The 25,041-nt window shown below is 30.8% G+C and overlaps 2 protein-coding genes and 1 long non-coding RNA gene across 3 annotated transcripts; 2 read left to right on the top strand and 1 right to left on the bottom strand.

Moving 5' to 3' along the window:
* The first annotated feature begins 1,485 nt into the window (after window positions 1–1,485).
* LOC148202976 (serine/threonine-protein kinase PBL34-like) lies at window positions 1,486–5,576 on the top strand. Its single transcript, XM_088108143.1, has 6 exons — window positions 1,486–2,099; window positions 2,874–3,211; window positions 3,305–3,440; window positions 3,917–4,053; window positions 4,127–4,250; window positions 4,756–5,576. The coding sequence occupies exons 1-6, from the start codon at window positions 1,895–1,897 to the stop codon at window positions 5,271–5,273; spliced, it is 1,458 nt and encodes a 485-aa protein (XP_087964269.1). The 5' UTR covers window positions 1,486–1,894; the 3' UTR covers window positions 5,274–5,576.
* A 1,894-nt stretch (window positions 5,577–7,470) lies between these two features.
* On the bottom strand, window positions 7,471–10,587 carry LOC124848530 (2-oxoadipate dioxygenase/decarboxylase, chloroplastic). The gene is made up of 7 exons (XM_047326221.2): window positions 10,235–10,587; window positions 9,615–9,764; window positions 9,301–9,516; window positions 8,877–8,998; window positions 8,604–8,767; window positions 7,981–8,135; window positions 7,471–7,762 (listed from the first exon to the last, which is right to left on the bottom strand). Exons 1-7 carry the CDS (start codon window positions 10,433–10,435, stop codon window positions 7,667–7,669), a joined length of 1,104 nt encoding a protein of 367 aa, XP_047182177.1. The 5' UTR covers window positions 10,436–10,587; the 3' UTR covers window positions 7,471–7,666.
* Window positions 10,588–16,298: 5,711 nt separating this feature from the next.
* LOC148202975 (uncharacterized) lies at window positions 16,299–19,012 on the top strand. The gene is made up of 2 exons (XR_015785163.1): window positions 16,299–16,505; window positions 16,606–19,012. It is a non-coding gene; the product is annotated as an uncharacterized LOC148202975 (long non-coding RNA).
* The last annotated feature ends 6,029 nt before the right edge of the window (window positions 19,013–25,041 follow it).

Below are 25,041 nucleotides of genomic sequence, written 5' to 3'. Positions count from 1 at the left end.
ATTCTCAAAACTAAAAAAAAAAAAAGAAACACCTCAAACCCTTACTCACCTCTCTCATTCCTCTCAACCATTTTCTTTCCTCTTTCTCACTCCAATCTTTTCTCTGTCATCCCTACTGTAGCCCCAATTGAAAAAATCAGAAACACTTGTCCTTAGACAATCTTACAAAAAAAGTGATTTTATAATGAATTTTCATCTTATAATTTTTGTCTTATCTAATTTTATCCAATTTTCACAAACATAAAGGAATTGATAATTGACCTGGAAAAAATCAGAAATACTCGTTGTTAAACAATTTCTTACAAAAAAATGATTTTATAATGAGTTTTTATTTTATAATTTTTGTCTTATCTAATTTTATATAATTTTCACAAGCATAATGACATCAAAGGAATTGGTAATTGGCCTGAAAAAAAATCAGAAACACTCGTTGTTAAACAATTTCTTACAAAAAAAAATGACTTTATAATGAGTTTTCATTTTATAATTTTTGTCGTATATAATTTTATCTAATTTTCACAAGCATAATGACATCCGAAAGAATTGGTAATTGGCCTGAAGGGTTTTTTTTAGAGATGATTATTCAACCTATGTAGATGATCAAATTAGAAAGGTTAGTGAAGATGGTGAAATTGAAGAGATCTTGAATGAACCTTTGCCTTAAGGTGAATATGTCAATGACTCAACTCTTTACAAAGGCAAATTTTTTAAAGGCAAGTGTTTCTGATTTTTTCAATTGGGACTACAGTAGGGGGATGACAGAGAAAATGTTAAAGATTGAGAGGGATGAGAGAGGTGAGTAAGGGTTTGAGGGTTTTTTTTTTTTTTAAGTTTTGAGAATGAAAATTATTAAAATACCCTTAACTTTAAAACTTAGAATCCATGGGTTAACAATAAATATATATATATATATATATATATATATATATATATATATATATATATATATATATATATATATATATATATATATATATATTACATTTTAAAATAACATTTAAACATTATCGTAAGTATTTAATAACTATATTAGAATAATCAATGAATTAAACTAAACTGTCACTACATATTTAAATAATATTTATGTACCATTCCTTTTACAGCAAAGAGGGACTGTTATGAAATATTAAAAACACACATGATAAGTGTTACTTCAGAAATATGGTGGTCTGGCTCTACCTGATGAGGTTCCACTCTTCTTTTACAGTTACAAACTCTCTTATTTAGTTACATAGTCTTTGGTAATAAAAATATCTCTTTTATTATTGTAACAACACATTTAACTAATATTTATCGTTACATTACAATAATAAAATTAATTTAATTAATAAAATCCCAGTCTTATCACATAGCAACAAACCAAGGAGAGAGAACTTGTAACTTGTAACTGCTAGCTCAGTATTATCCAAATATTTAAATTTAGAAAACTGTATTAAATATTATTAGTATGTTTAATTTAAAAGAAAATTCATAAATTTTTGTTGAGCATGGTGTGTGTTGTGGTATTGTTACAGAGGAGGACCCATTTCAGTTATGTATCTTTGAGCGGAGATTACTGAGTTCAGCCCAGGTGCTGTTCACTCTGTTCTTTCTGCCCCCACTCTCCTCACTTCACTTTTCATTTCCCAATTCCCAATCTATCTACCCTTCAAGTTTTCTTTTTTCCTTTTTTTGTTTGGGTATTTTCACTTATTTAATGTGATCTGTTACTTTTCCCCCTTTCGGTCTCTATTTCTGGGTCTTCTGGGTTACTCGTTTCAAGGGTTGTTGGGTTGTAAAGTTGTGATCTTTAGGTTTTATTTGGGAATTTGCCATCTGGGTTAGTGGGAGGGTAGGGGGAGGTGGTATTTGGAATTGATGATATCTGGGTTTGGTTGTCTAGGAACTGGTAGAGATGGGTTTGGGTGCTGAGAATGGTAAGGTGGTGGAGCCTTGGGCTGTGTGCAAATCAAAGGGGAGGAAGAAGAAGAAAGGGGATGAGGAAGTAGAAGGGGCTGGGTCTGGTTGTTGGCTTAGGCTCAGGTTTATTGGCAGCTGCATTTCCTCAAGATCCAAGGTCGACACCTCAGTCAGTGGCAGTGGCACCAGTACTCATTATGGTAATCATTACTGTTTACTTGCAAGAGTTGGTACTGATATTGCTGTTGTTGTTCTTGTTCTTGTGATGATTTGCTTGGAATTTCCATCTATGTGAATGTGCTTGTCATTGATTTTGTTGGTGCATAAGCTTCCCCCATTTTTTGTTTTAGTTGTTAGTTTGCTTGGGGTTTGAGAATTCTATCTCGAGCACCCAATGCACGATTGTTTACCTCTTTGGCTTGCTACCTGGTTGAAACTTACCATGCTATGTGATGTCAAATGATACACAAACGATTAGGAATGACATGGGTGCTGCTTGGGGCTGCAGAAAAACAAAGTTGAAATTGAAATGTGATTTTGGGATTTTTCATTCTTGTTTATACAGAACTGCAGTGAATTACATTTTTAATCCCAAGAGATATGACAGTGCATATGTTAGCTTCATCAATAGAATGTTTTCTTTACCCACCACCATATGTGATTTTCTGGTTCAAAGTGAGAAGCCCGTGTAAAAAATCTAAATTTTAGACTGGCTAGGAAATGTCAGATTTGACATTGGTTGTGGTAGGTAATTACTATCGTATGAACTTGAGATTAGATATACGGAAGGAATTTACTCTATGGGCATAACTGAATTTCACATATATGCTTAGAAGGCAAATTACCGGAGGTTGTGTTTAATTCTGACTTTTCGAATCTATTATAAAACCTATAATGCATGGGGCAATATTTTTTGTTTTTTACTGGTCCTAATACTTTTTTTTTTAAATTCTCTTTTGGTGGCATCCCATTAGCGGAAAGTAAATCAACTAATGATACTAGTAGAGACCAACCAACAGCTCCGGCAGTCTCTTCTACAACCACTAGTAACGCAGAAAGTAATTCATCCACTTCCAAACTTGAAGAGGAGCTTAAAATTGCTTCCAGGCTGCGAAAGTTCTCTTTCAATGATCTTAAGTTAGCTACCAGAAATTTTCGGCCTGAAAGTTTTCTTGGTGAAGGTGGGTTTGGTTGTGTTTTCAAGGGTTGGATTGAAGAAAATGGAACTGCTCCCGTGAAACCTGGCACAGGGCTTACTGTTGCTGTAAAAACCCTCAACCATGATGGGCTCCAGGGTCATAAAGAATGGCTGGTTTGCACATTTTCAAAACTTCTTCTTTTGTTCTATTATTATGTACTGAATTTTACATTTCTAATGATCATTCTCCTTTGGATAACATGACAGGCTGAAGTAAATTTTCTTGGCGATCTAGTTCATCCGAACCTTGTTAAACTTGTAGGTTACTGCATTGAAGATGATCAAAGGTTGCTGGTGTATGAGTTCATGCCTCGGGGTAGCCTAGAAAATCACTTGTTTAGGAGTAAGTTACCCTTTTCTATGCAATTAGTTTCCACTGTTTCTTCTTTGAGAATAATAGTTAGATCACTACTGCACCTTGAAATTTTGATCACATAAAAAAGAACCCTGCTGGATTTCTCTCGTAAAGCATGGTTTCAGATCCACAGAAGTCAGGTTATAAGGTTATAAACTTTTGTTAATTTGGCATGGAGATCTAGACGTACAAGGCAAAAGGGGTTACATAATGTAGTACGTCTATTGTATTACTATTACTGTTGTGCTCTGCCTATTTAGAATAATGCATGAATCTAATCTATACCATTATAATGATTCCATTAATAACTTTGTTTCTTTGAGTATCTCAGTTGTTATATAAGGGATTTAGTAGTTTTCTCTATCAGGGTTAGAACTGTAACTCAATATTGCGGTTATATATTTTATATTTGGATTATGTCTTTTCTTATTTATGTTCTCAAGTTGAAATTATGCCATATGTAGGATCCCTGCCTCTTCCATGGTCCATTAGAATGAAAATTGCCCTTGGAGCTGCTAAGGGTCTTGCTTTTCTTCATGAAGAAGCCGATCGACCAGTAATATATAGGGATTTTAAAACTTCAAATATACTATTAGATGCAGTAAGTGCCAAAAACTACATTATGATTACATGTGTTTCCCTTTTTGTTCATCTAACGTTTTGTACAAATTCAGGAGTACAACGCCAAGCTCTCGGACTTTGGTCTTGCCAAAGATGGCCCAGAAGGTGATAAAACCCATGTGTCTACTCGAGTGATGGGAACCTATGGCTATGCTGCACCAGAATATGTCATGACAGGTAACTTTTGGTTGATACAGCACTTCCAAATCTTAATGTTTTAGTTAATTATTTATCATTTTATCTATAAAGTCTTGAATGCTTAGGCGTTGATGCTATTTCTATCTGACTTCATTTTGTTAGGTATTTTTCATCTGCTAAGTTATTAGTTTTATTTATTGATGATCATTACTTTCAACAAAATTCTAAACAAAAATTGTAAACATAATTCCTTGTGGGACTGTTTTAATGTTTGGAATGTTTTAAGCTTTTATCTCTGATATTATTTGTTTTCCACTCTAGACAAATTATGGTTAAGATAGTAAATTAGTTGATCTGTCTATATTCTCCCTGTCCGATGATCAATTGTATTGATGGGTTTGATATCTTCAGTTGTGTTTTCTTAATGTTTATGACTTACAAAATTGGAGTTTAAGTTTCAGTTATGTTTTTTCCAAATGCATTTAAACACAATCCATCCAATATCTAATTGGTTGAATTCTAATAACATTCACTTGTGTTGCAGGTCATCTTACATCAAAAAGTGATGTGTACAGTTTTGGAGTGGTACTACTGGAGATGTTGACTGGGAGAAGATCCATGGACAAACACAGACCCAATGGTGAACATAACCTTGTGGAATGGGCTCGGCCGCATCTGGGAGAGAGGAGAAGGTTCTACAAGTTGATAGACCCTCGTTTGGAAGGGCACTTTTCGGTGAAAGGTGCTCAGAAAGCTGCCCAACTAGCTGCTCATTGCCTTTGTAGAGATCCAAAAGCCAGGCCTCTGATGAGTGAAGTTGTAGAAGCTTTGAAGCCTTTGCCAAACCTCAAGGACATGGCAAGCTCTTCATATTATTACCAGACGATGCAAGCCGACCGCATTGGAGCGAGCCCCAACACAAGAAACGGTCGAACACAAGGAGCATTGCTCAGCCGCAACGGACAGCAGCAAAGGAGTCTTTCTATACCAAATGGTACCTATGCATCTCCTTATCACCATCAGTTTCCTCAACCATCTCCAAAGACCAATGGTAAAGCGTAGAGCTGGTGAAAATTCTCTTTTTCCCTTTCACCTTTTATGTCATTTCTTAGTTTTTCCGTGTAGATGTACCTTGTGTCAAAGCATCATCCGTTCATGGAGATCTTGAAAGCAAAAGAAGCATGTTGCTTTATGATATTATGTTATGGCTTTCGCTTGAAAGAATATTTGGGTGGGAGCAAGTGAAGCTTATCGAGTTACTGTCTCTTCTGTCAAATTGTTATTCAATATTTTCATCAGGGTGTTTGAAAATATTGAACATTATGAAATCATCATCCTTATTTTATTTTGTTTTCACATTTCTCACCGGAAATTGTTATCTCTTAGGCTTTGCTTGTGATATCAAACCCTGCACCTCTTTATTAATCAGTCTTTTTGTTTATAAAAAGATGAGAAAGAAGCTTTATTGCTTAATTTTTAGCACTTATTTGTTCTTATATGATCCGGATCCGTATCTTGTATAGCTTATAGGCAGCAGGTTATACTTTATAGCACTTTATGGCACCTTCTTGTAGTTAAAAATTCAAATTTCAATGTTTATAGATCGATCGTTTGCCCTGTTCATTCTTATCATTTTTGTCTCTAAAGATTATACTGTGTGGGGTTCAAGTGTAGGATAATATACTTTTTATGTGGGGTCGCATGAGAATGTTCCAAAAGTATTAGTTTATGATTTTTACTTATTAAAATGATTTTTTGAAGAGATATGGTGGAAGTGTATTAATAATGTAATACTTTCCATTCTTTACTTATTGTTCTAAGATTTTCCTTTTCTTACCTTCTGGACAATAATTGAAGGTCCGGAGTGACATGTAATTGTTTAAAATTTTACTAGCAATAGCAAAAGTACGTGTTAATAATGTTTCCAATGTATAATTCTTTCTTAAAATTAAAGTTTTAGGTACATTTCCAATTAGGTTGACACAGTTTAAAAGAGGTGACTAAAATTTGTTTAAATTCGACAATTTGATTAATTGCATTCAACTTATTTCAAGTTTCTATGTATTTTTTAAAAGTTATTACTTTAACTTTATTAGAACATACTCTTACTTTTTCGACTGTTTTTATTTACTTTAATTCTTTCACCCTAATGTGTTTATTTGTATAGTTTTTAACGGTCATACATGGAAAGAGTTATAGAAATGTTCATGTAGTTCTTAATTTCACACTCATACTTGCATAATTTCATATTTAACATTTTATTTCAATAGATCTTAATTGTTCGATTCTTAATATTTTTAGATTTTTCAATTTGGAAAAGAAAGATGGATGTTTATGTAATGTTTTAAAAAAACATCTCATATGTTCCGAAAAACTTGTTCTCGAATAGCTTATGTCGAAAGATTTTTAGAATAAATAAGAAATCCCAAAGTCTCATTGAAATATATCATTAAAGGCAGAGTTGTCATTTTAAAAATTATAGGCATGCAAATAGTAATTATGGGGTGCAGAAAACAAATGGCTAAAAATTGCCCTTTTTAAAACATATCGAGATAGTAAAGGTATTATGGAATACAGAATTTTTTTAGGAATGTTTAATACGAAATTATCCTGGAATGGTTATTTTGAAAAAAATTCAGTTTTTTTGAGTGGATTTGAGAAGATTTTTTTGAGTGAATTTGAGAAGATTTGAAGATAAATTTTTTTGTCGTTTATTTAAGTGAATTTAGAGGTAAATGAGAATGAATTTAGATGTAAATGAGAGTGAATTTAGAGGTAAATGAGAGTGAATTTAGAAATAAAATTTGTGAGAATTAGTATAAAATTATACTGACATGACATTAAAAAAATTTATTTTCAAATTCACTCTCATTTACCTCCAAATTCACTCAAATAAACGACAAAAAAAATTATTTTCAAATCCTCTCAAATCTCCTCAAATTCACTCTCTTAAATCCACTCAAAAGAACATAACCTTAATGCTACTTCATCCATTATGTAATATGAAATCAATTAGTGAATGGCTATAATGAGAATTTTCAATCTGACTTGACTTTCTATTTTATATTTATAAAAGTTATGTAATTTTCTCTCCTCTTAAAATTACAAGATCCGTAATAATAAAACAAAAAACTAAATTAAGAATACATTTCTTAAACATTCTAAATATAAACCTGAAATTTGAAAACACTGCAGGACATATACTTATTTTGTTAACTATCATTTTTGTATATTTACTTATAGTATTATATAGTCTCTGATTATAACTTTTTCTAGAGTGCTGTTATATCAATAACATATCTAAAACATGTCCATTTCCAAAACCAGAATTGAATGACTTATTCATAAAGACATAATCCCAAATTATTTATGCAACATCCACAAGAATGAATATAACTAAATGTAAAATGTAACATGTTTTCTGTTGGATCATGGTGTAGAGAGAGAAAAGGCTCTTAGCCTACTCTGCTTAACTGCTCCTTGGACGTGCTTTCAAATATCTTGTCAGCACTTGCTACCTCAAAACCATCCCTTCTATGGAACTCTTTAACCTGTTTCGTTAGTTAGACGAAGAATTAGCAAATCCACCAGAAAATGCCTTGCAACAAATTTTGTGTTAGCAGGTGGTTCAAAACTTAAGGTAGTTCTTCTCAGTTTCATCTTTAACCAAAAAGATCGGTCACAGAATCAGTATTGGCCAAGAACAACAAAGAAAATAACTGTCACAGAAAGCTAAAACCATATGGTCAAAAGAAAGAATGATAATTACCTCTGTGTCAGGTAAATTTCTATACTGTGGCAGCACCAGACGCTCGGCAAATTCAATATATGAGCAAGGGACTGATTCAATAATATCATCAGAAAATTGGAAAGAGATTGAATCTGCTACAGTTGAGCTTTGCTGGAGAAGACCATCAGGGCTCACTGGAGGTAGAGGAAGTATTCAAATCATTCACATGATCACAAAACTACAACTTGCTATGATTATCTTCAAACAGTCAATTATATCAGCATGTTCACAGTTAGTCTAGGTAATAATTTCCATATTCATCTCAAAATTAGAAGCATGATTCGCACACTGATGATACACACTCACGCAAACAGATTAACAAGCTGCTTTATACCATTCCTTTGTTTTGTCAGTACTCAGAATATTCAAGATTTAGATTTGATGAGTGAGGCCAAATTTTCAGAAGGTGAACAGAAGCAGGAATTGAAGGAATATAGTCATGTTTGCCATTCATTAATATAAGAGGAAGTTATCTGCTCTTCATTCCTAATTTTTTCACTTGAGATAGCAATTGTCTTATCAGAAAGAAACCATGCTGAGATTGTCTGACATTGAACATTAGAAAACCTTGTACTTGCATAATAACAAACAAGGATGCAAACCTTTCAGCAATCCTCCTTCAGAATTCAACCTGAATCCACTCTCTTCAATAAACTGATTTAGTGCTTTTATATCCTTCAAATGAGTGTTCAGCCGATGGGTGGATATAGTAACATGGTTCAGCGCATAACCATTGACTAGGGTCCAGGCAGCATACTCACTTTCACTGTGTATTAGATACCAACAAACAAACCATAACTAAGCTAGATGATAGAAGAGAATATAAACTTTCCTCAAAAAACATTTCTCACCATACAGACAGTAATAAATAATACCTTGCCAATTGTTGAAACTCTGAATATAAGGGCTTTTCCCATGTTAAATGTCCAAGGGAACTTGCAAGTGCTGCATACTTGTTTCCATCCCCGGATGATTCAGTGTATTTTCTAATTATTTCCTTCACAAAAAATTCCAAATTCTTTCAATTCAATTGGGTTTGGGGAAGAAACGAAAGTGTAAACCATTGACTTCATGCAACTATGTGTATCATACAGATATGGATTGCAGTCTTAAGAAATCAATCCGTTATTTGGTTCTCAGATTATTGTAACACTCTTCAACATTTAATACTACAGCAACATCACAGTCTTAGGTAAAAATAAAACAATTTTACATTATTTATAATTCTTTAAGAAGGTTAATATGTGAGGTCTATAGTTTTTTGAATGATAAAATAGATGACCTTTCTGGCAAACACACCTGAGTTTGTGGACTCATTTGATCTACCAGTAGCTCTGAAATAAATATTCTGGGCAGAGGTCCATTAATGCCACTGCCACTGCCAGCCTGTGAATCTGCAGGAGGAGAAAACCACAGTGCCCTCAACTTTTTTGCAGGAAATCTTAACTCCTCTCGCTGAGTATAGCCATAATCCAGAAAAAAGCTAGCCATTGAATCAATTCCATAACCATTTACCTAGTTAAGTTCAACAACACACATGAATGAGCTAATGAGATATAACCAAATCACACAGAAAAGTTACAATTGCAAGGAAGAAAAGCAGAGAAAAGTACCCCAAATGTCCTGAATGCAAGATGATCATAACATATTGAATTGTTCTCAACAGATTGAACAAGTTCCAATACGGCCTTTGCAGTAGGGTTTCTGTTCAAGTAAACGGATTGCATACTTTCCAACACACCCCTGAAAAAACCTTCACCCCCCTGCACGAAGAGAAATCGTCTTGGCTCATAATCTGATAATCAAGACCATTGTTTGGAATTCAAATTTGATATAAGCCACAGCCAATAAGATCTCAAGATTTGATCTTTTATTTCATTGTGAAAACTGTCTTCTAGAAAATATTTCTAACTACGCTACAAACAATTTCTCATTCAAAATCTATCAAGTTTTGAACTTTTTTTCTAAAACAAGAGTTTGGGATCAAAACATACATAAATAAACACCTGGGAGATAGTTTCTCATCTTTTTTCTCTTCAAATACTTTGTTCCAAGTATTTTGTGGAAAAGACAAACAAACCTTTCAGAAAACAGTAAATTGTTTAAAAAATAATACATGATAACAACAAAGAACAAGACATGATATTTTGGGTTCAGTCAGAAGTAGAACATGAAACAAGGAATCCTAACATGATCATTAATAGATAAGTAAATAAAATAAATAAAACGGAACCTGAATTGATAAGGATCTCTGAGAAACATGTTGTGATGGAGAGTTACAAGAGATGTGGAGGGTTCTTGAGGCCAAGTGTCCCGGAGAAGAAGAGTGTTTCATTGGAACCAAATTCCAGAAATTGGATTTGGAAGGGACAGAGATTGTTCTGCTGAAGAAGAAAAAAGGTGACAAAGTGGAGGACTTGGTAGTTGCAAACATGGTGAAGTTTTTGGTGAGTGATAAAAGAGACTACATGCAACCTCAATCTTATTCAAAGCGCCGGAAAGGTAGATCATTTGATGTAAGCAGTAACACATTCCATTTTCGTTTTCTGTCCTTTTTTTTTTCATTCAACTAATCTTTCTGTTACATTGTTGAAGTGAATATCTCTTAGATAGATTTACTTATTCATAAAATTTTAACACTGTTACAAATTTTACAATAATTCTTACCCTAACTTAATTAAATGAGCTAAACTATTTGAGGTGAGATAATTGAACATATATATATATATACACATATAATTTAAAAGAAGTTTTACTAAAATTAGAAAAGATGTACAATTTAAGATGAATAAATAAAGATGGGATTGATAACTGAAAAGAGTTGCACAAAACAAAATATGCAAACATATCAATTTATATAAAAAAGAAATCTAGAAAGTTGTGGTAGAAGATTAACATAAAAGAATCCTGTTAGTTTTAAAAATGAAAAAAAATATATAATTGATTATATTACTCAAAAATAAAATATTTTAACATACTATATAATTTAATTTATTATCAAAATATTCAGAGTCAATTAATAGATCATAATGGACATTCATAATGAGTTTTAGGTATTTTCTATTATAAAAATGATTTACAATATTAATAATAAATAAAATTATTTATTTGACCTAATTAATATTTTTCCTTTATTTTGCATGCAGTCACTTCCTTGTATATAAGCTAAAAAGGAATGAATGAATGAAAAGAAGAATAGATTTAGTGTAGCGAGTGAAAAGGAGAACGCGTGGGCAATCCAAAAGAGGATTGTATGTAAATAGATATCACATGAGTTGCGTGGCGTGTAGCATGTCTTTAACCTCGAAGCTGATGCTATGACACGTCATTTTTATGAGACAACCTGGAATGTGTCACCTCAAAACTCGGTCCTTATCTCTTCTCTTCTTTATCATCCAAAAAAACATTTATATTATTCAATTCAGAACGAATAATATTCGCTCTATTGTTTATTCATTCTATTTATTTAATTAGGCTTCTACATTCTGCTATATGTTAGTAAGAATATTATTTACACTATTTTCTAATAATATTCTAATAATATTGTAAACTTTAAGCAATTTTTCGATTTCAACATGTCAATTTAGCTTTTTAGGAAAAAAATATACTAATTATATTTTAACATTTCACCATATTAAATTAAATCATGAGAATAATCATAACCGGAAAATAAAATTAGTTTGTTTATTTAAATACACATTTTTCCAGGAGCTACTATTAGTGGTTGGTTTTTAGTAGTTAAATAATACAGGATAATGCTTTACTCTTTTTTTATGCACAAATATGTCACTTTTTGTCAATGTATAAAAAATAGCAATTTCTTTTATCATAATCACCGACTATATGTTACATTTTGTTTTTAATTATTCCTTACAAATATGTAACTTTTTATCTTTTAAATATTTTACCTTTTGGAAATATATAACTCTTGTTTATCTTAATATAGTAAAATCATATCATGATATCTTATAAAATGTTATGTTTGTGATTTATTATTTGACATTTAATACAGGGAACGTCTTTTATATTAACTATTTTAGTTTGTTTATATTAGTTCTAGGTTCGTTTTATAGAGTATTTAAATTTATGTATTAAAAAAACATAAAACTCAAATTTGTCAGATTATAACAGACGTGAATGCTTCGATGTATGTCGATATTATCAAATTCGATGAAAAATATAAAGAGTGTTACAGAACATATTCGTGTATTAGAATAATGATATAGATTATTTTACTTTAAAATAATTTTATAATATAAAAAAAAATTTTATAAATATTTCTCATTATTCTAAAAACACTTCATCTCTCTAGAACTATATTCTCCAGAGTTCTCTGACTTCTTTCTACAAACTCTCTTTGTTGAGTTATCTGTTCAACGATCAAGAGGTGCCTAGGCGATCCTGACGTTGAGAGCTTCGTTTTGGACCGATCAATTTTGTGTTCTTCAACTGGTAAATGGTGTCCATTTTTGTCCGTTCTTCGATGGACTGTGGACATGCACTGTTTCCGCTTTGCATGTAGTTACATTTCTTCCTTCCTTTTTTTCTAGCTCAAATTAGGTTTTAAGTGTGGTTCTCTATCACCAATTGGTGAGTTGTAGGTTTCTGTCGAGTTTCCTTGTAGTGCAAGGTACGGTTGGAGCATTTCTGTGTTGGGGCTGTTTATCTCTGAGGTAAGGGGAGCTAGTTACTGTATTGAATTGTTGTATGACCTGTATGTGTGTTGAATTTGATAGTACTTTACTGTTTGGAGTTAAATTATTAGTTTTAGAGTAATATGAATTGAATGTGTTGAAAGGATGAAATTATGAAACTGTAATATGTGGTTTATGAACGGGTTTGGATGAATATATGTGTTGTGATTGTGTAAATTGGAAGTTGTTATTGTATGTAATCTGTTGGGGTGGTAATGAAGTAAAGTGTAAAGTGATTTGAGCTGGTTTAGTGTATTTTAGAGGAAGTGAGGTAGTGAATTTGAGCATTTGTGGTCAAGGGTTGTTAGGGACTGTTGGGGTAGTTTAGATAGGTTATATGTGACTGGGTTGAGTCATCAAAATGGTCAAAAACAAGTTCAAAGAGGTAGAATTGGTTTTGAGTCTCTAAGTTGATGGATTGGAGGTTTTAGAGTAGAGTTTGGTGCATAAACACTTTAGATTGATGCTAGGATTGTTTAGAAACATTTAGTCAAGTCTAATTAAGTATATACATCGTATTAGAATCGTTAGAAGTTGGCAAAGTTGAGTGGAATTGGTAAAGAGGGGTTGAGTTGCATAATTCTGCAAAATTTCGTTCTCCAGATTATGCAGACTCGCTGTGCGAATGGATTCGCATAGCGAGTTACCTTGGCGAGGTGCTCTCTGCCAAGGCACTCGCATAGCGAATTGGCGCGTTGTGCGAGTGAAGTGAGAGAGTTGCTATCTAGTTGTCAATCCGCATAGCGAATCGAATCGCTAGGTGACTGGTTGGGGTCTGGAACCATTATTCATTTTATTCGAACAGCCAGTGGCTCTCGCTCTGCGAGTGTTTAAGAAGTCAAGTCTTTGTCTGGGGTTCTCGCATAGCGAGTTGGGACGCTATGCGAGGGGTTGAGGTCTGATGCATTTCACAGTTTATTCGCCTAGCGAGTTAATCGTTATGCGAGAGGTCAAGAGTAGGTGGTCTCTGTCTAAGGTTTTCGCAAGGCAAGATAGGTCGTTGTGCGAGAAGCTTATAGCCTCGCCATGTGAAGGTGTGCGCTGTGCGAGAAATTCCATTCTAGTTCAAGTTTTTGTGTGATCTTATGTTGTTTTATATGAATCATTGATTGTTATATGAAGTAAGTTGAAGTTATATCATGTAATATCAGTGGTTATGGATGTATGGTGTATTTCAAAGTATAAAGTTCAAGTATGGTTTGGACATAATTCCATGATCCTCAAGGAGAGGAGACATGGTGGTGCCCTTGTTGTGATTCAAAGTGGAATCTCTAGTTGAGATTCAAGTTTAGAATGATCTGCATGGTAGCTCAGTCTTGGGGGTTTTCCTGACGCTCCAATGGTCTTTCATTCTCAAGTAGAGAGGATTGATCCATATCGTGAGGAGTAGCAGGAAATCCTAGTCTTGGGTGCTTCTAGTATGGCCCAAGGTGAGTGATAACAGACTAACATCGTGAGTGTAGTAGGGTGAAACCCATTAGCAACGGCTTTGCAAAGTAGTAGAAGCCACCACGAGTGCACAACACGCCATAGCTCGACAATCATTCTAAGTCCGGACAGTCAGAGTCAATGTGTGTTATGTGTGAAGGGTTTAAGTGATGAGAATGGATAATATGCTTGTATGAATTTAAATAAATTGTTGTATGATTAATCTTTGTTTAAATTAGCTTACCTTGTTGTGTACTTATGTTTTGTATGTTCTGATGTTCTTCTTCTGCGATGATCATCCTTTGGATGTGAGCAGAAGAAGAGGTCTCTTTGGAGCAAGCATTGGATGAAGGTGATGCTACTGCTGAGTAGTTGCTTTGGTTCATTAGAGCCTTGTGTATAGTTTTGGAATAGTTTTTAGTCTGTATATAAAGTTTTAAATTTATAATTGTTTTTGGATGACTGTAAAGATATCACTTTATGGTTTAGATGAATAAATGTATTACTATCATGCATGTTGTTTCTCTTTAATATAGTTTACACTATATATTTTTGGGATGTTACAAAAAAAAGTTTGTCATTAATAAAAAAATATAATAAAATGATATTTTTTAATTTATTTAAATTTAATTTGTTATATATTAAACGAAGAGTTTTAATGAAGTTAAAGAAGAATTGATGAAGATATATATGAAACTTAGTATAGAAGTTGAACCATACAAAAATTGGTTGTAAGTATTTTTTAATACAACTCAATTTTATTTTTGAGTGATATTTAGGACAAGTTTGACTTCTCTTCATAAACTTTTTTTCAATTTAATAAAAATTCTTTTGATATGTAATCTCAAACCAGAAAAAGTTTAAAAATACACTGTAGTTTCTTTTATTGGTGATAAAAATAACTAATGTGAGAATCAATGTTCAATTCTGATTTTATGTTATAAAAGTACAAATCTTTTATCACTATAACATTACAATTGCAAACATGACAAATGTAATGTCTTCTATTTTATATTAACTATATTTAAGTTTCTTATATAGTATGAAATAATTTTATAAGTTCATAAGTAAATTAAAAAAACATGGGTTTTGTAAAAATTAAAGAATGATTTTGAAGATACCAATTAGTTTCTAGTTATTTAAGTAAAATTGTAATCACAATCTCATATATCATTAGATTAGGCAGCAATTTTTATAGAATATTATTGAAATATAATTATCCATTATGATTGGTCAAATTTACAATTGAAGGTTCATGATAAGAGAAATAATTATTATATCTTAGTGTAAAAGTTAGGTCTCCACATAGTATCTAGTTCTGAGTTGTTTTGGTAAAAATTATACTTATCTTTGTTAGTCGTTGGATCAGGATGAAGTTTTCATCAAAAGTTATTAAGATATAGTACTTCATTTTGACCGTCGAGATTTTTATTTAGAGGTTTGTAATTAGAGAAGTACTTTTTGCAGTTGAACAAATGTCACTTATTTTTTGTTTTGAGTTATTTTAGTAATAATTCAATTGCAACTTCGTTAACAGTTGGATCATACTCACAATTTTACACATGTTCTTACGATAATATTTTTCACTCTGACCATTTGGATTAATATTTAGAGGTTTGTAGTAAGAAATATAATTTTTGTATTTAAGATAACATGTGAAGTACTATGAATAAATATTAAAATATTTAAATAGTGAATGGTGGCCTTATTATTACACATTAAAATATTTAAATAATGAATTATGGTTTTATTATTATTACATGGTTGTAAATCTACATAAAAAAAAATAACATTAAAGTAATAATATAATAGTAAAATAAACTTCAATAAAAATATATACTTGAGAGAACCAATAATGGAAAAAACTTTTCATCCTTCTTTTGTGCGTGCATTTTTTTTCCTTTCTCCACTTTCACTTTCATTGTTTTTTTTTCTAAAAAGAAATTTGTTACTGAGTAAGATTTTATAGTACTTTAGAAAAATTATTCAATTAATTGAAAAATAAAGTTCACTTGAACAAGTTATTTTGAGATAAAGGAAACTAGACACTTATCATTTTATATATTCTATTTATTTATATTTATTTATTTTATTTTATTGTTGTTATTTTTATTTTATTTATTTATTGTTATTATTTTTATTAGTGAGATGTTTATTGTAAGAACTCTTCTTTTTCTTCCTCTTCTCTCATCACTTTCATCTCCTCCTTCCTTCTCTCTTCTTGATTCTTCTTTCTTTTCTTTGAAAACCTTAGGGCTATAGGAGGTTGTAGGCGTGAGAGAAAGAGAGTAGCAAGAGGAGACTATTTCCTCTCCGTGACTGGTTGTGCGTGTGGCGATAATGACGTTTTCTTCGTGACAGCGGAGTTGCAGCATCTTCATGGTGAGTTTCCGGTGGCTCTGGCACAATGTTCTTCACAATCGTTTTAAGGTTCAAATTTGGGTACCTATCCTTTTTCTGATTTGTGGTGATTTGGGGTTAGGGTTTCAAAGGAGTTTTTCATCCAGAGTTTTGTGACCTTGGGTGTTGCCATGAAGGAAAGAGTGTTCAGGTAAGGGGAGCTAGTTCTTACGATTTGATGATTTAAATGTTTGAGTATGATTAGAGATTTGGTAGTTTATGAAATTGATGTGTGTTGTTGAATATGTTAAAATGAATGCTATTATTTTTGGAAGGGCTTTGGAGTGTGGATAATGAATTTAATGATGATTGATATGTTTGTTGGTTTACCTTGGAATGAATTCTGGTTTTGAAAGTTGTTATTGAGGTAAAGAATGATGTCCAATAGGTTATGGTATTGATGGGAAGAGTTTGGTTTAATTTATGAGTCATTTTAGGTATAAAATGGGCTTTTGATAAGTGAAACCTTAAAGTAATTATCTAATGGGGAAAATTGTGTTTTTGGGGTTGTTTAATGGTCATTTAAAACTTGTTTAGGTTCTTAATTAAGGAAAAGCTGAGGTGAAATGAATTAGTAGTTGAAATGTTAGGTTTTATGTGGTTTTAGGTTTAATTTTAGGGGTTTTGACTAGTGAGATTTAAAATTAGAAGTTTTAGCCTATGGGTGATAGTATACAATCTGTTTTTGATTCTATTAGGACTTGTTCAAGTGTTAGTTTGTAAAAAATAGGTGTAAACGATGTAAATATGAGTTTAGGTGCCTTTGGAGTGTCAAAAATGGTTTGATACACCTAGTCTTGGGTCTAATGATATGTTTACTTTCACTTATAAATGTGTTTTCCTATCAATTCTAATGTTTAAGGAACCAATTTGATCATTAGAACAAAGCTCAAGTGCATCAATGGCCAGTTTCGAAGTGTTCTGGTCATTGTTATAAGGCCCGAGCGTCCCTTGGGCACCCCATTCTAGAGGCGCCAGTGCTGAGCACCAGTCCTGGGCATTGAGCGCCAGCCCTTGGGCGTTGAGCACCCATTTCCAGTGACCAGGGCGTTGAGCGTTAGCTAGTGGGTGCTTGAGCACCCTTGGTGCAGGTTTTTGGTTTCCTTTTCTGAGTTATTTTGTGATCTTTGATGCACTATTTTGGCTTCTTTGATGAATGTGAAATGATTTCATATGAATATTGATTTGTTCTATGATGATTGATGACGAGTATGTTGTTCTTCAAGTGAATGGTATTGAGGTAAGTAATTTCATGATCCTCATGGAGAGGTTACACGGTGGTGCCCTGTAGTGTTGTCAGTATGAATGGTCGGAGTTAAGTTTGGGTTCGTCCTGACATTCTAATGATCATCCATGCTCAAATAGAGAGATGATTCATGTAGTGAGAATAGCAGGAAGTCCTTGTCTAGGGACCTAGTTTTGGTCAAAGACATTTGTTAAAGGACTATCTTGTATGGTAGCTTACCATTACAAATGCAGGAACCACTATAACTTGACATTTATACTAGATCCGGATGAATCAAGTCTATGATTATGAGATATTCACATAATGTGTGTTTAATTGACTTGGACTTTATGATTTATGTTGGAGTTTTAAATACTACATGAGGTTTTTGTTACCAATGAGGAGCATTGGTGTCTTGACGATATTATGGTTTTGATGATGCTACAAGATGAAGAATGTGAAGACTTTTGTTGTATTATTTAAAATCATTTTGTAGAATTAATTATATAGGAATTACTTTGATGATGTAAGAACTTTTAGAAGTTTTCCTGTTTAAAGAGTCTTTGCGCAAATAATCGATTATTTGGTATAATAATCGATTATCACGAGTCTATTTGGAAAAGAGTTGCTCGCGCAAATAATCGATTATTGCTCAGAATAATCGATTATTACTGTCTGATTTAATATTGCTCAAGTTGCGCAAATAATCGATTATCATTCAAGATAATCGATTGTATCACTTTTTGAAAACCCCATAACGGACACAGATAATATATTATACTTAGTAGTTGGGAGTTGTCTTTTCATTTTCTGAACCTTGGGCTATAAATAGTGTTTTCCACAACTCTTAGGAGGTAACTTTTCATTTGAGAGTATTAGAGCTTTGTGCCTAAGGGAAACTCTCTAAGAGTGAAAAGGAACCTATGTCATTTGAGAATACAATTTGTCTGAGGAAGTTCTCAAGTGATAGTGTGCTCTTGTCAAGTCTTGTGAATAGGAGAAGCTCGTGTTTAGTGTGTCTAAGGTCAGAGCGGTTCTCTTCAAGTTAGCTGAGCAATTTACTTCCGGTTTGTTTATCAAAGGAAGGTTCTTTTGTTTGTTGAAGGAAGGTGTTTTCTACTCTTTGATTATTTCATTATCTTGTAATCTGTACAACTATATTTTTAGTGAAGAAGGTTAATCACTATTCATAGTGATTAACGACTAGACATATAATCTTTTGATTCGAACCAGGATAAAAAAATTATGTGTTGATTTTCTTAAACACTACACTCTCTGCACTTTTAGCATACCAACGGTTTAATAAAAGTTCTCTAAGAAAATCAAGATTTTTAAACAAACTATTTTATCTTGTGTATTGACCGCTATACGATTTTCACTCTTTAAAAGTCGTTTTTACTCCGCTGCGCGACTCCCTGATACCTACAGTTTTCTATTTATATTAGCTTACCCTTTTGTTTGTTTGTCTTTTTGTATGTTCTTGTGCTTGTGATTTTGTCTATGATCATCTGGTGGGTGTGAGCAGAGGATGATGAAATGTCAGTAGAGCTTGTTTTAAATGGCGGGACTATCAATGTTTAGTCAACATGAAATGCTTTTATTTAAAAATAAAATATTTGAATTTTTGGAAAATTATGTTTGTGAATATGTTATATATAGATTTACACTTTTGTACTTAATATTGTTATTTAATAATGGCTTGATTTAGGTCGTTACAACAAATAAAAACAAGGAAATATTAAAGGCATGGTTGATTCTTCAATAAATTGTCAAGATCACAAATGAAAATGTAAAGTTTAATAAACAAACCTCAACTGTGAAGCAAAGTCAATGCCGAGACAAAATGAATCCATAAACCCATTTTGTTAATAGATAACAAACCCTAACGTTCAAGAGTATTTTCAGTCTGCTTTCACGTAGTGAGAAATAATGACATGACTCACGAGTAAATTAGGCATGGAAAACTACAGATTTATTTCTAAATAGTTTGCTTTGTATTATATATAATTCGTAATGATAATTTTTAAAAACAAAAAGGATCGTTCAGTATATTTTTTTAAAAGTTCACATTTATTATGTATTAATAAAAGTAACTCATACTCCTTGTTTTTTATATTTACATTTATAATTATGTAATAATTATATATAAATACAAAAATAAATAAATTTAATCGAATTAACTAAGAATGTTATAATTTTATGATTCAAAATAAATCATGGAAATATTGATGAGTTAAGAATGTTATTTCCATCCAAACTTGTGGGATCAAGTTTAAGAAGAATAATTCTCAATATTGTTTTTAGAAATATTTGTATATTATTGTGTTTCTTTATTTTGTGATATTTATGTCTAGTTAAGGTGTGTAATTTAACTTTGTAATGACCCAAATTAATATATATAACACAACAAATTTGTTCATCATGATTAATGAGTTAATGGTATCATGAAATTATACATTTATTAAATATATTTATAGTCCTATAAGGCTTTGTTCCAAATATTTTTTCAGAAGAAATTTAATTATGACATCTATAAGAGCTATATAAAATATAATAATAATAGTATATATATATATATATATATATATATATATATATATATATATATATATATATATATATATATATATATATATATATATATATATATATATATATATATATATATATATATATATATATATATATATAGGGTTTGCTAACGCGCGTACGCCTTTTTTTCAGTTGGTACATTTAGCAATGTGTACCGGATAGTAGTAGACAAAAATACTCTTATATATTATGGATTCCAAGTTTTAAGATTAAGGGTATTTTAATAATTTTATTTCTCAAAACTTAAAAAAAAAAAAACCCCGCAAACCCTTACTCACCTCTCTCATTCGTCTCAATCCTTTCTCTTTCATCTCTCTCACTACAACTTTTTCTCTGTCATCCCTACTGTACCCCCAATTGAAAAAAATCAGAAACACATGCCTTTAAAAAATTTTCCTTTGTAAAGAGTTGAGTCATTGACATATTCACCTTCAAGACAAAGGTTCACTCAAGATCTCTTCAATTTCACCATCTTCACTAACCTCTCTAATTTCATGATCTGTATTTGTTGAATCATCATCTCTAAAAAAACCCTCCAGGCTACCAATTCTTTCGGATGTCTATTATGCTTGTGAAAATTAGATAAAATTATATACGACAAAAATTATAAAATGAAAACTCATTATAAAGTCATTTTTTGTAAGAAATTGTTTAACAACTGAGTGTTTCTGATTTTTTTCCAGTCCAATTACCAATTCCTTTGATGTCATTTTGCTTGTGAAAATTAGATAAAATTAGATGTCATTATGCTTGTAAAAATTAGATAAGACAAAAATTATAAAATAAAAACTCATTATAAAATATTTTTTGTAAGAAATTGTTTAACAGCTAGTATTTCTGATTTTTTCCCAGGTCAATTACCAATTCCTTTATGCTTGTGAAAATTGGATAAAATTAGATAAGACAAAAATTATAAGATGAAAATTCATTATAAAATCATTTTTTTGTAAGATTGTTTAACAACAAGTGTTTCTGATTTTTTCAATTGGGGCTACAGTAGGAATGACAGGGAAAAGATTGGAGTGAGAAAGAGGAAAGAGAAAGGGTTGAGAGGAATGAGAGAGGTGAGTAAGGGTTTGGGGTTTGTTTTTTTTTTTAGTTTTGAGAATGAAAATTATTAAAATACCCTTAACCTTAAAACTTAGAATCCATGATATATAAGGATATTTTTGTTTACTAAAACCCGGTACACATTGCTAAAATGTACCAACTGAAAAACAGGCGTACGCGCGTTAGCAAACCCATATATATATATATATATATATATATATATATATATATATATATATATATATATATATATATATATATATATATATATATATATATATATATATATATACACTTTACTCTAACGAGTTTTAAGGTTTTTTTTTTCTCCATCACTTGCATCATATTATGCTATAACATAGAATCATTGTGGAAACAATAACTACAAATATAAATAGAAGGATGAGATAGTGAAAATTAACAAATACTACAAATATAAACAGAAGGATAAGATAGTGAAAATTAACAAATACTATGCAAGTCAATTTCATCATTCAATTAAAATCTATATTTTTCATCGAATGTACATAATCATTATTTAAACAAGTTATATGTTCCATCATTTATCACACTCTCCTCATCGTTATCTTAAATATGGTTAATCAATTAAAATTTTATTAGAGATAAAATCCATCATCTAATTTGAAATCAATAATTAATAGTAAGAAATTCATTATCTCTCATAATACAACTTCAAGCTTCAATCATCACAACACAATCCTTACGACTTGACTCTCATGGATAAACCATGACATAATAGACAACAGGGTAAGCTAATGTAATTACAAAAAAAATATATCATTTATGATATATCACTTTAGAATGAATTTTAATCTCATTTAATTCAACCATCCATACTCTTAAAAATAATCAAATGTCTACCAAAAGCATGTCAATATCGACACAAAATTAACCACAACCCTCATGGTCCACAACACTTAAACATTTGACTATACTTCTGAAAGTCAAGTGTATTGAGCAAACTCCTAGACTTTGCACAAGTCATAGTCATTCTTGCCTCTTAAGAGCTATAACTATAGATTTTACATCAAAACACCAATTCTTCTAGAGCATAACTAGGGTAAATTCTTTATATTTGTAAGGTCCGGGCCTTTTTCATATCAATATAGTACTCCCTCCCTAAGAGTCACAACATTCACCATATTCAGACCATACCCACATATAACATTCTTATATATTCTTAAATTATCACATCATGTCATAGATATATATACTTTACTTCAATCCAAACTAATCTCATAGCATCAATCACATATTATTCATTTAAAATTTAATATTAATAATTCATCATTTATTTTCTATTGCATTAGCATTATATTCAATTATAATATTTCCATTAATTATATCAAAACTGCGAAAAACACTTGTCTAACCACAAACCTCAAATCAAAGATCCCAACAATTAAAGTAAATATTCATATATTTAGGATAAGTTGTAAAAATTTCAGTTCAATCTAATGATAACGAAGCAAGAATCATGTTTTTTACCGAGATAACTTAGTAATAAAATTATGTTGGGACCCAACGCCTAAAATTTTTGTCCAATATAAGAAATTTGGCGCCCAACTCCAGAAACCTTGCAACTCACTGTTGATTGAGCAACTAGTAGTCCTAGAGTGGTGCCTGATGCTCTACACCACTGGAACTATTGACTTTTGAGTGTCTAGCGATCCAATGGTAATGTCTGGCGCTATAAAAAATATAAAAGAGTTTTAGTGTGTTTTAAATTGGTTTATTGATATATTTAAGTTATTTCAAGGTTTTTCTTATGTCATGTAGGCTTACTCTTTTTTAAAAAGTGTCTCAATATACCAATACACCAATTTGGAACATGTCAAACATAAACCATTTATTTTAGTCAATCTCATTTTTTATAAAAGCTGCATTACAAATACTCCAATTAACACAAGAAAAAAATAGCTCAATAGAACAACCCAAGAATACTTATGCATTATAAATTAATTTACCTTGATTATGTAGCTCAAAACAATAAAAATCAAACAAAGTACACCACTTCACTAAACTAAATTCATGATCTCATCAATTCTACCATCTCCTCACCATCACCCACAACATATTATCAGTATATATTCAAGTAAAGGGATCAAACATAGTCAATCCATTACACCACAAGTTTCAACATCACAACATTATTACTATCAAAACTTAATAAGTAGTATTTATCAATTTTTTATTAATTTTTCTTACTTTAGGTTGTCTCTTCCTCAAACTCTAACCGCTTAAAGATACTGTTAATCCAAATAAAGCAGAAATTCATCATACGGTCGAATAGGTTGGAATCATTCTCTATCACTAACTGAGAGATAAAAAATTTTATAGAATAAATGAAAACATATATTGTTTTAAAATCCAATCAATTCAAAATGTTTATTAACATTCCAATTACAAAGTGGCTTGATTAATTTCTAAACAGATGAAAAATGAGTGTGAATTTGAATAGAAAACAAATGAAAAATATGATTGTGTGAAGACACAATAAAACACAAAAAGAGAAGAGACGAGGATGAAGGTTAAATAATTACCTCTCTTTCCTCTTTATTTATTACATATTATTATTTACTATCTTACAGTTTTCCTTATCTATAGCATATTTCATATGCATAATAGAAGTTGTATATTCTAATATTTATAGCTATTATTATTTTATACGAAAGTATGGGTTTATAAAAATACTATTTTTTCATAATTTTACTAGATATTAAAGACCGTATAATTGTATGACATTTCTAATACATACTGATATTTTTTATATTTTTTAATTAATATATTTAAAAACATACTAATATTTCTTGTATTTTTTAATTAATATATTTTATTTTATTTTTTAATTTTAATCTTATTTGATATGATATTTTAAAAATATATATAAAAGTCGAGTGTCACCTCTTTAAAAATATAAGAGAAAAGATTATTACTTAAAAATTAAAACAATATGATATAATTTTATTAAGGATTAAATATAATTTTCATCCTCAATTAACTATAAAATAATTATATTTTATTTAAATTATAAAATATTTAATCTTTACACTTTAAAACATTCTTTCAACATATTTAATCTTTTTATTAAAAACATAAATAAAATAAATCTAGGATTATATATAAGTCAATAATTAATTATATCTAAGACTTATTTTAATTATATTTTTAACCTTTCTTGAAGAGCCTATACAAATCTATAAATACGTATCATCCCATATATATACTTATTCCATTCTCATAGTCACTTTTGTCCTCTTACCACTCTCAATCACTTTTTGTACTCATACTCTTTTGTATTTTACTGATTTAAGTGTGGAAAACTTATCTCATTATTAGTATTTGGCTTCTATACACACTCTCCTTCATTTTTATCTTAGAAATAAGAACAAATATAATAGTTATAAAATGATAGCATAATATACTTATATCTTATTTTAAGAAACTTCTATAAATGAATTTAACTAAGCGATCTAAAACTCTATAAATGACTGAAAACTAACATTTTAAAGTATAATAATGTAAAATAATAATGATGTTAATTTTAAGGGAATCTACGTTACTCTCCCAATCCACACTTCACAGGCTTTTTTAAGTGTATACCTCGGAAACACAGATGACGAATTGCTT

The sequence above is a fragment of the Vigna umbellata genome, chromosome 3 (genome assembly GCF_029865625.1).
Source record: "Vigna umbellata cultivar VRB3 chromosome 3, Vumbellata_1.0, whole genome shotgun sequence".
Taxonomy (NCBI): Eukaryota; Viridiplantae; Streptophyta; class Magnoliopsida; order Fabales; family Fabaceae; genus Vigna; species Vigna umbellata.
The sequence above is the reverse complement of the archived record's forward strand: the minus strand, read 5'-3'. Positions and strand labels throughout refer to the sequence as shown.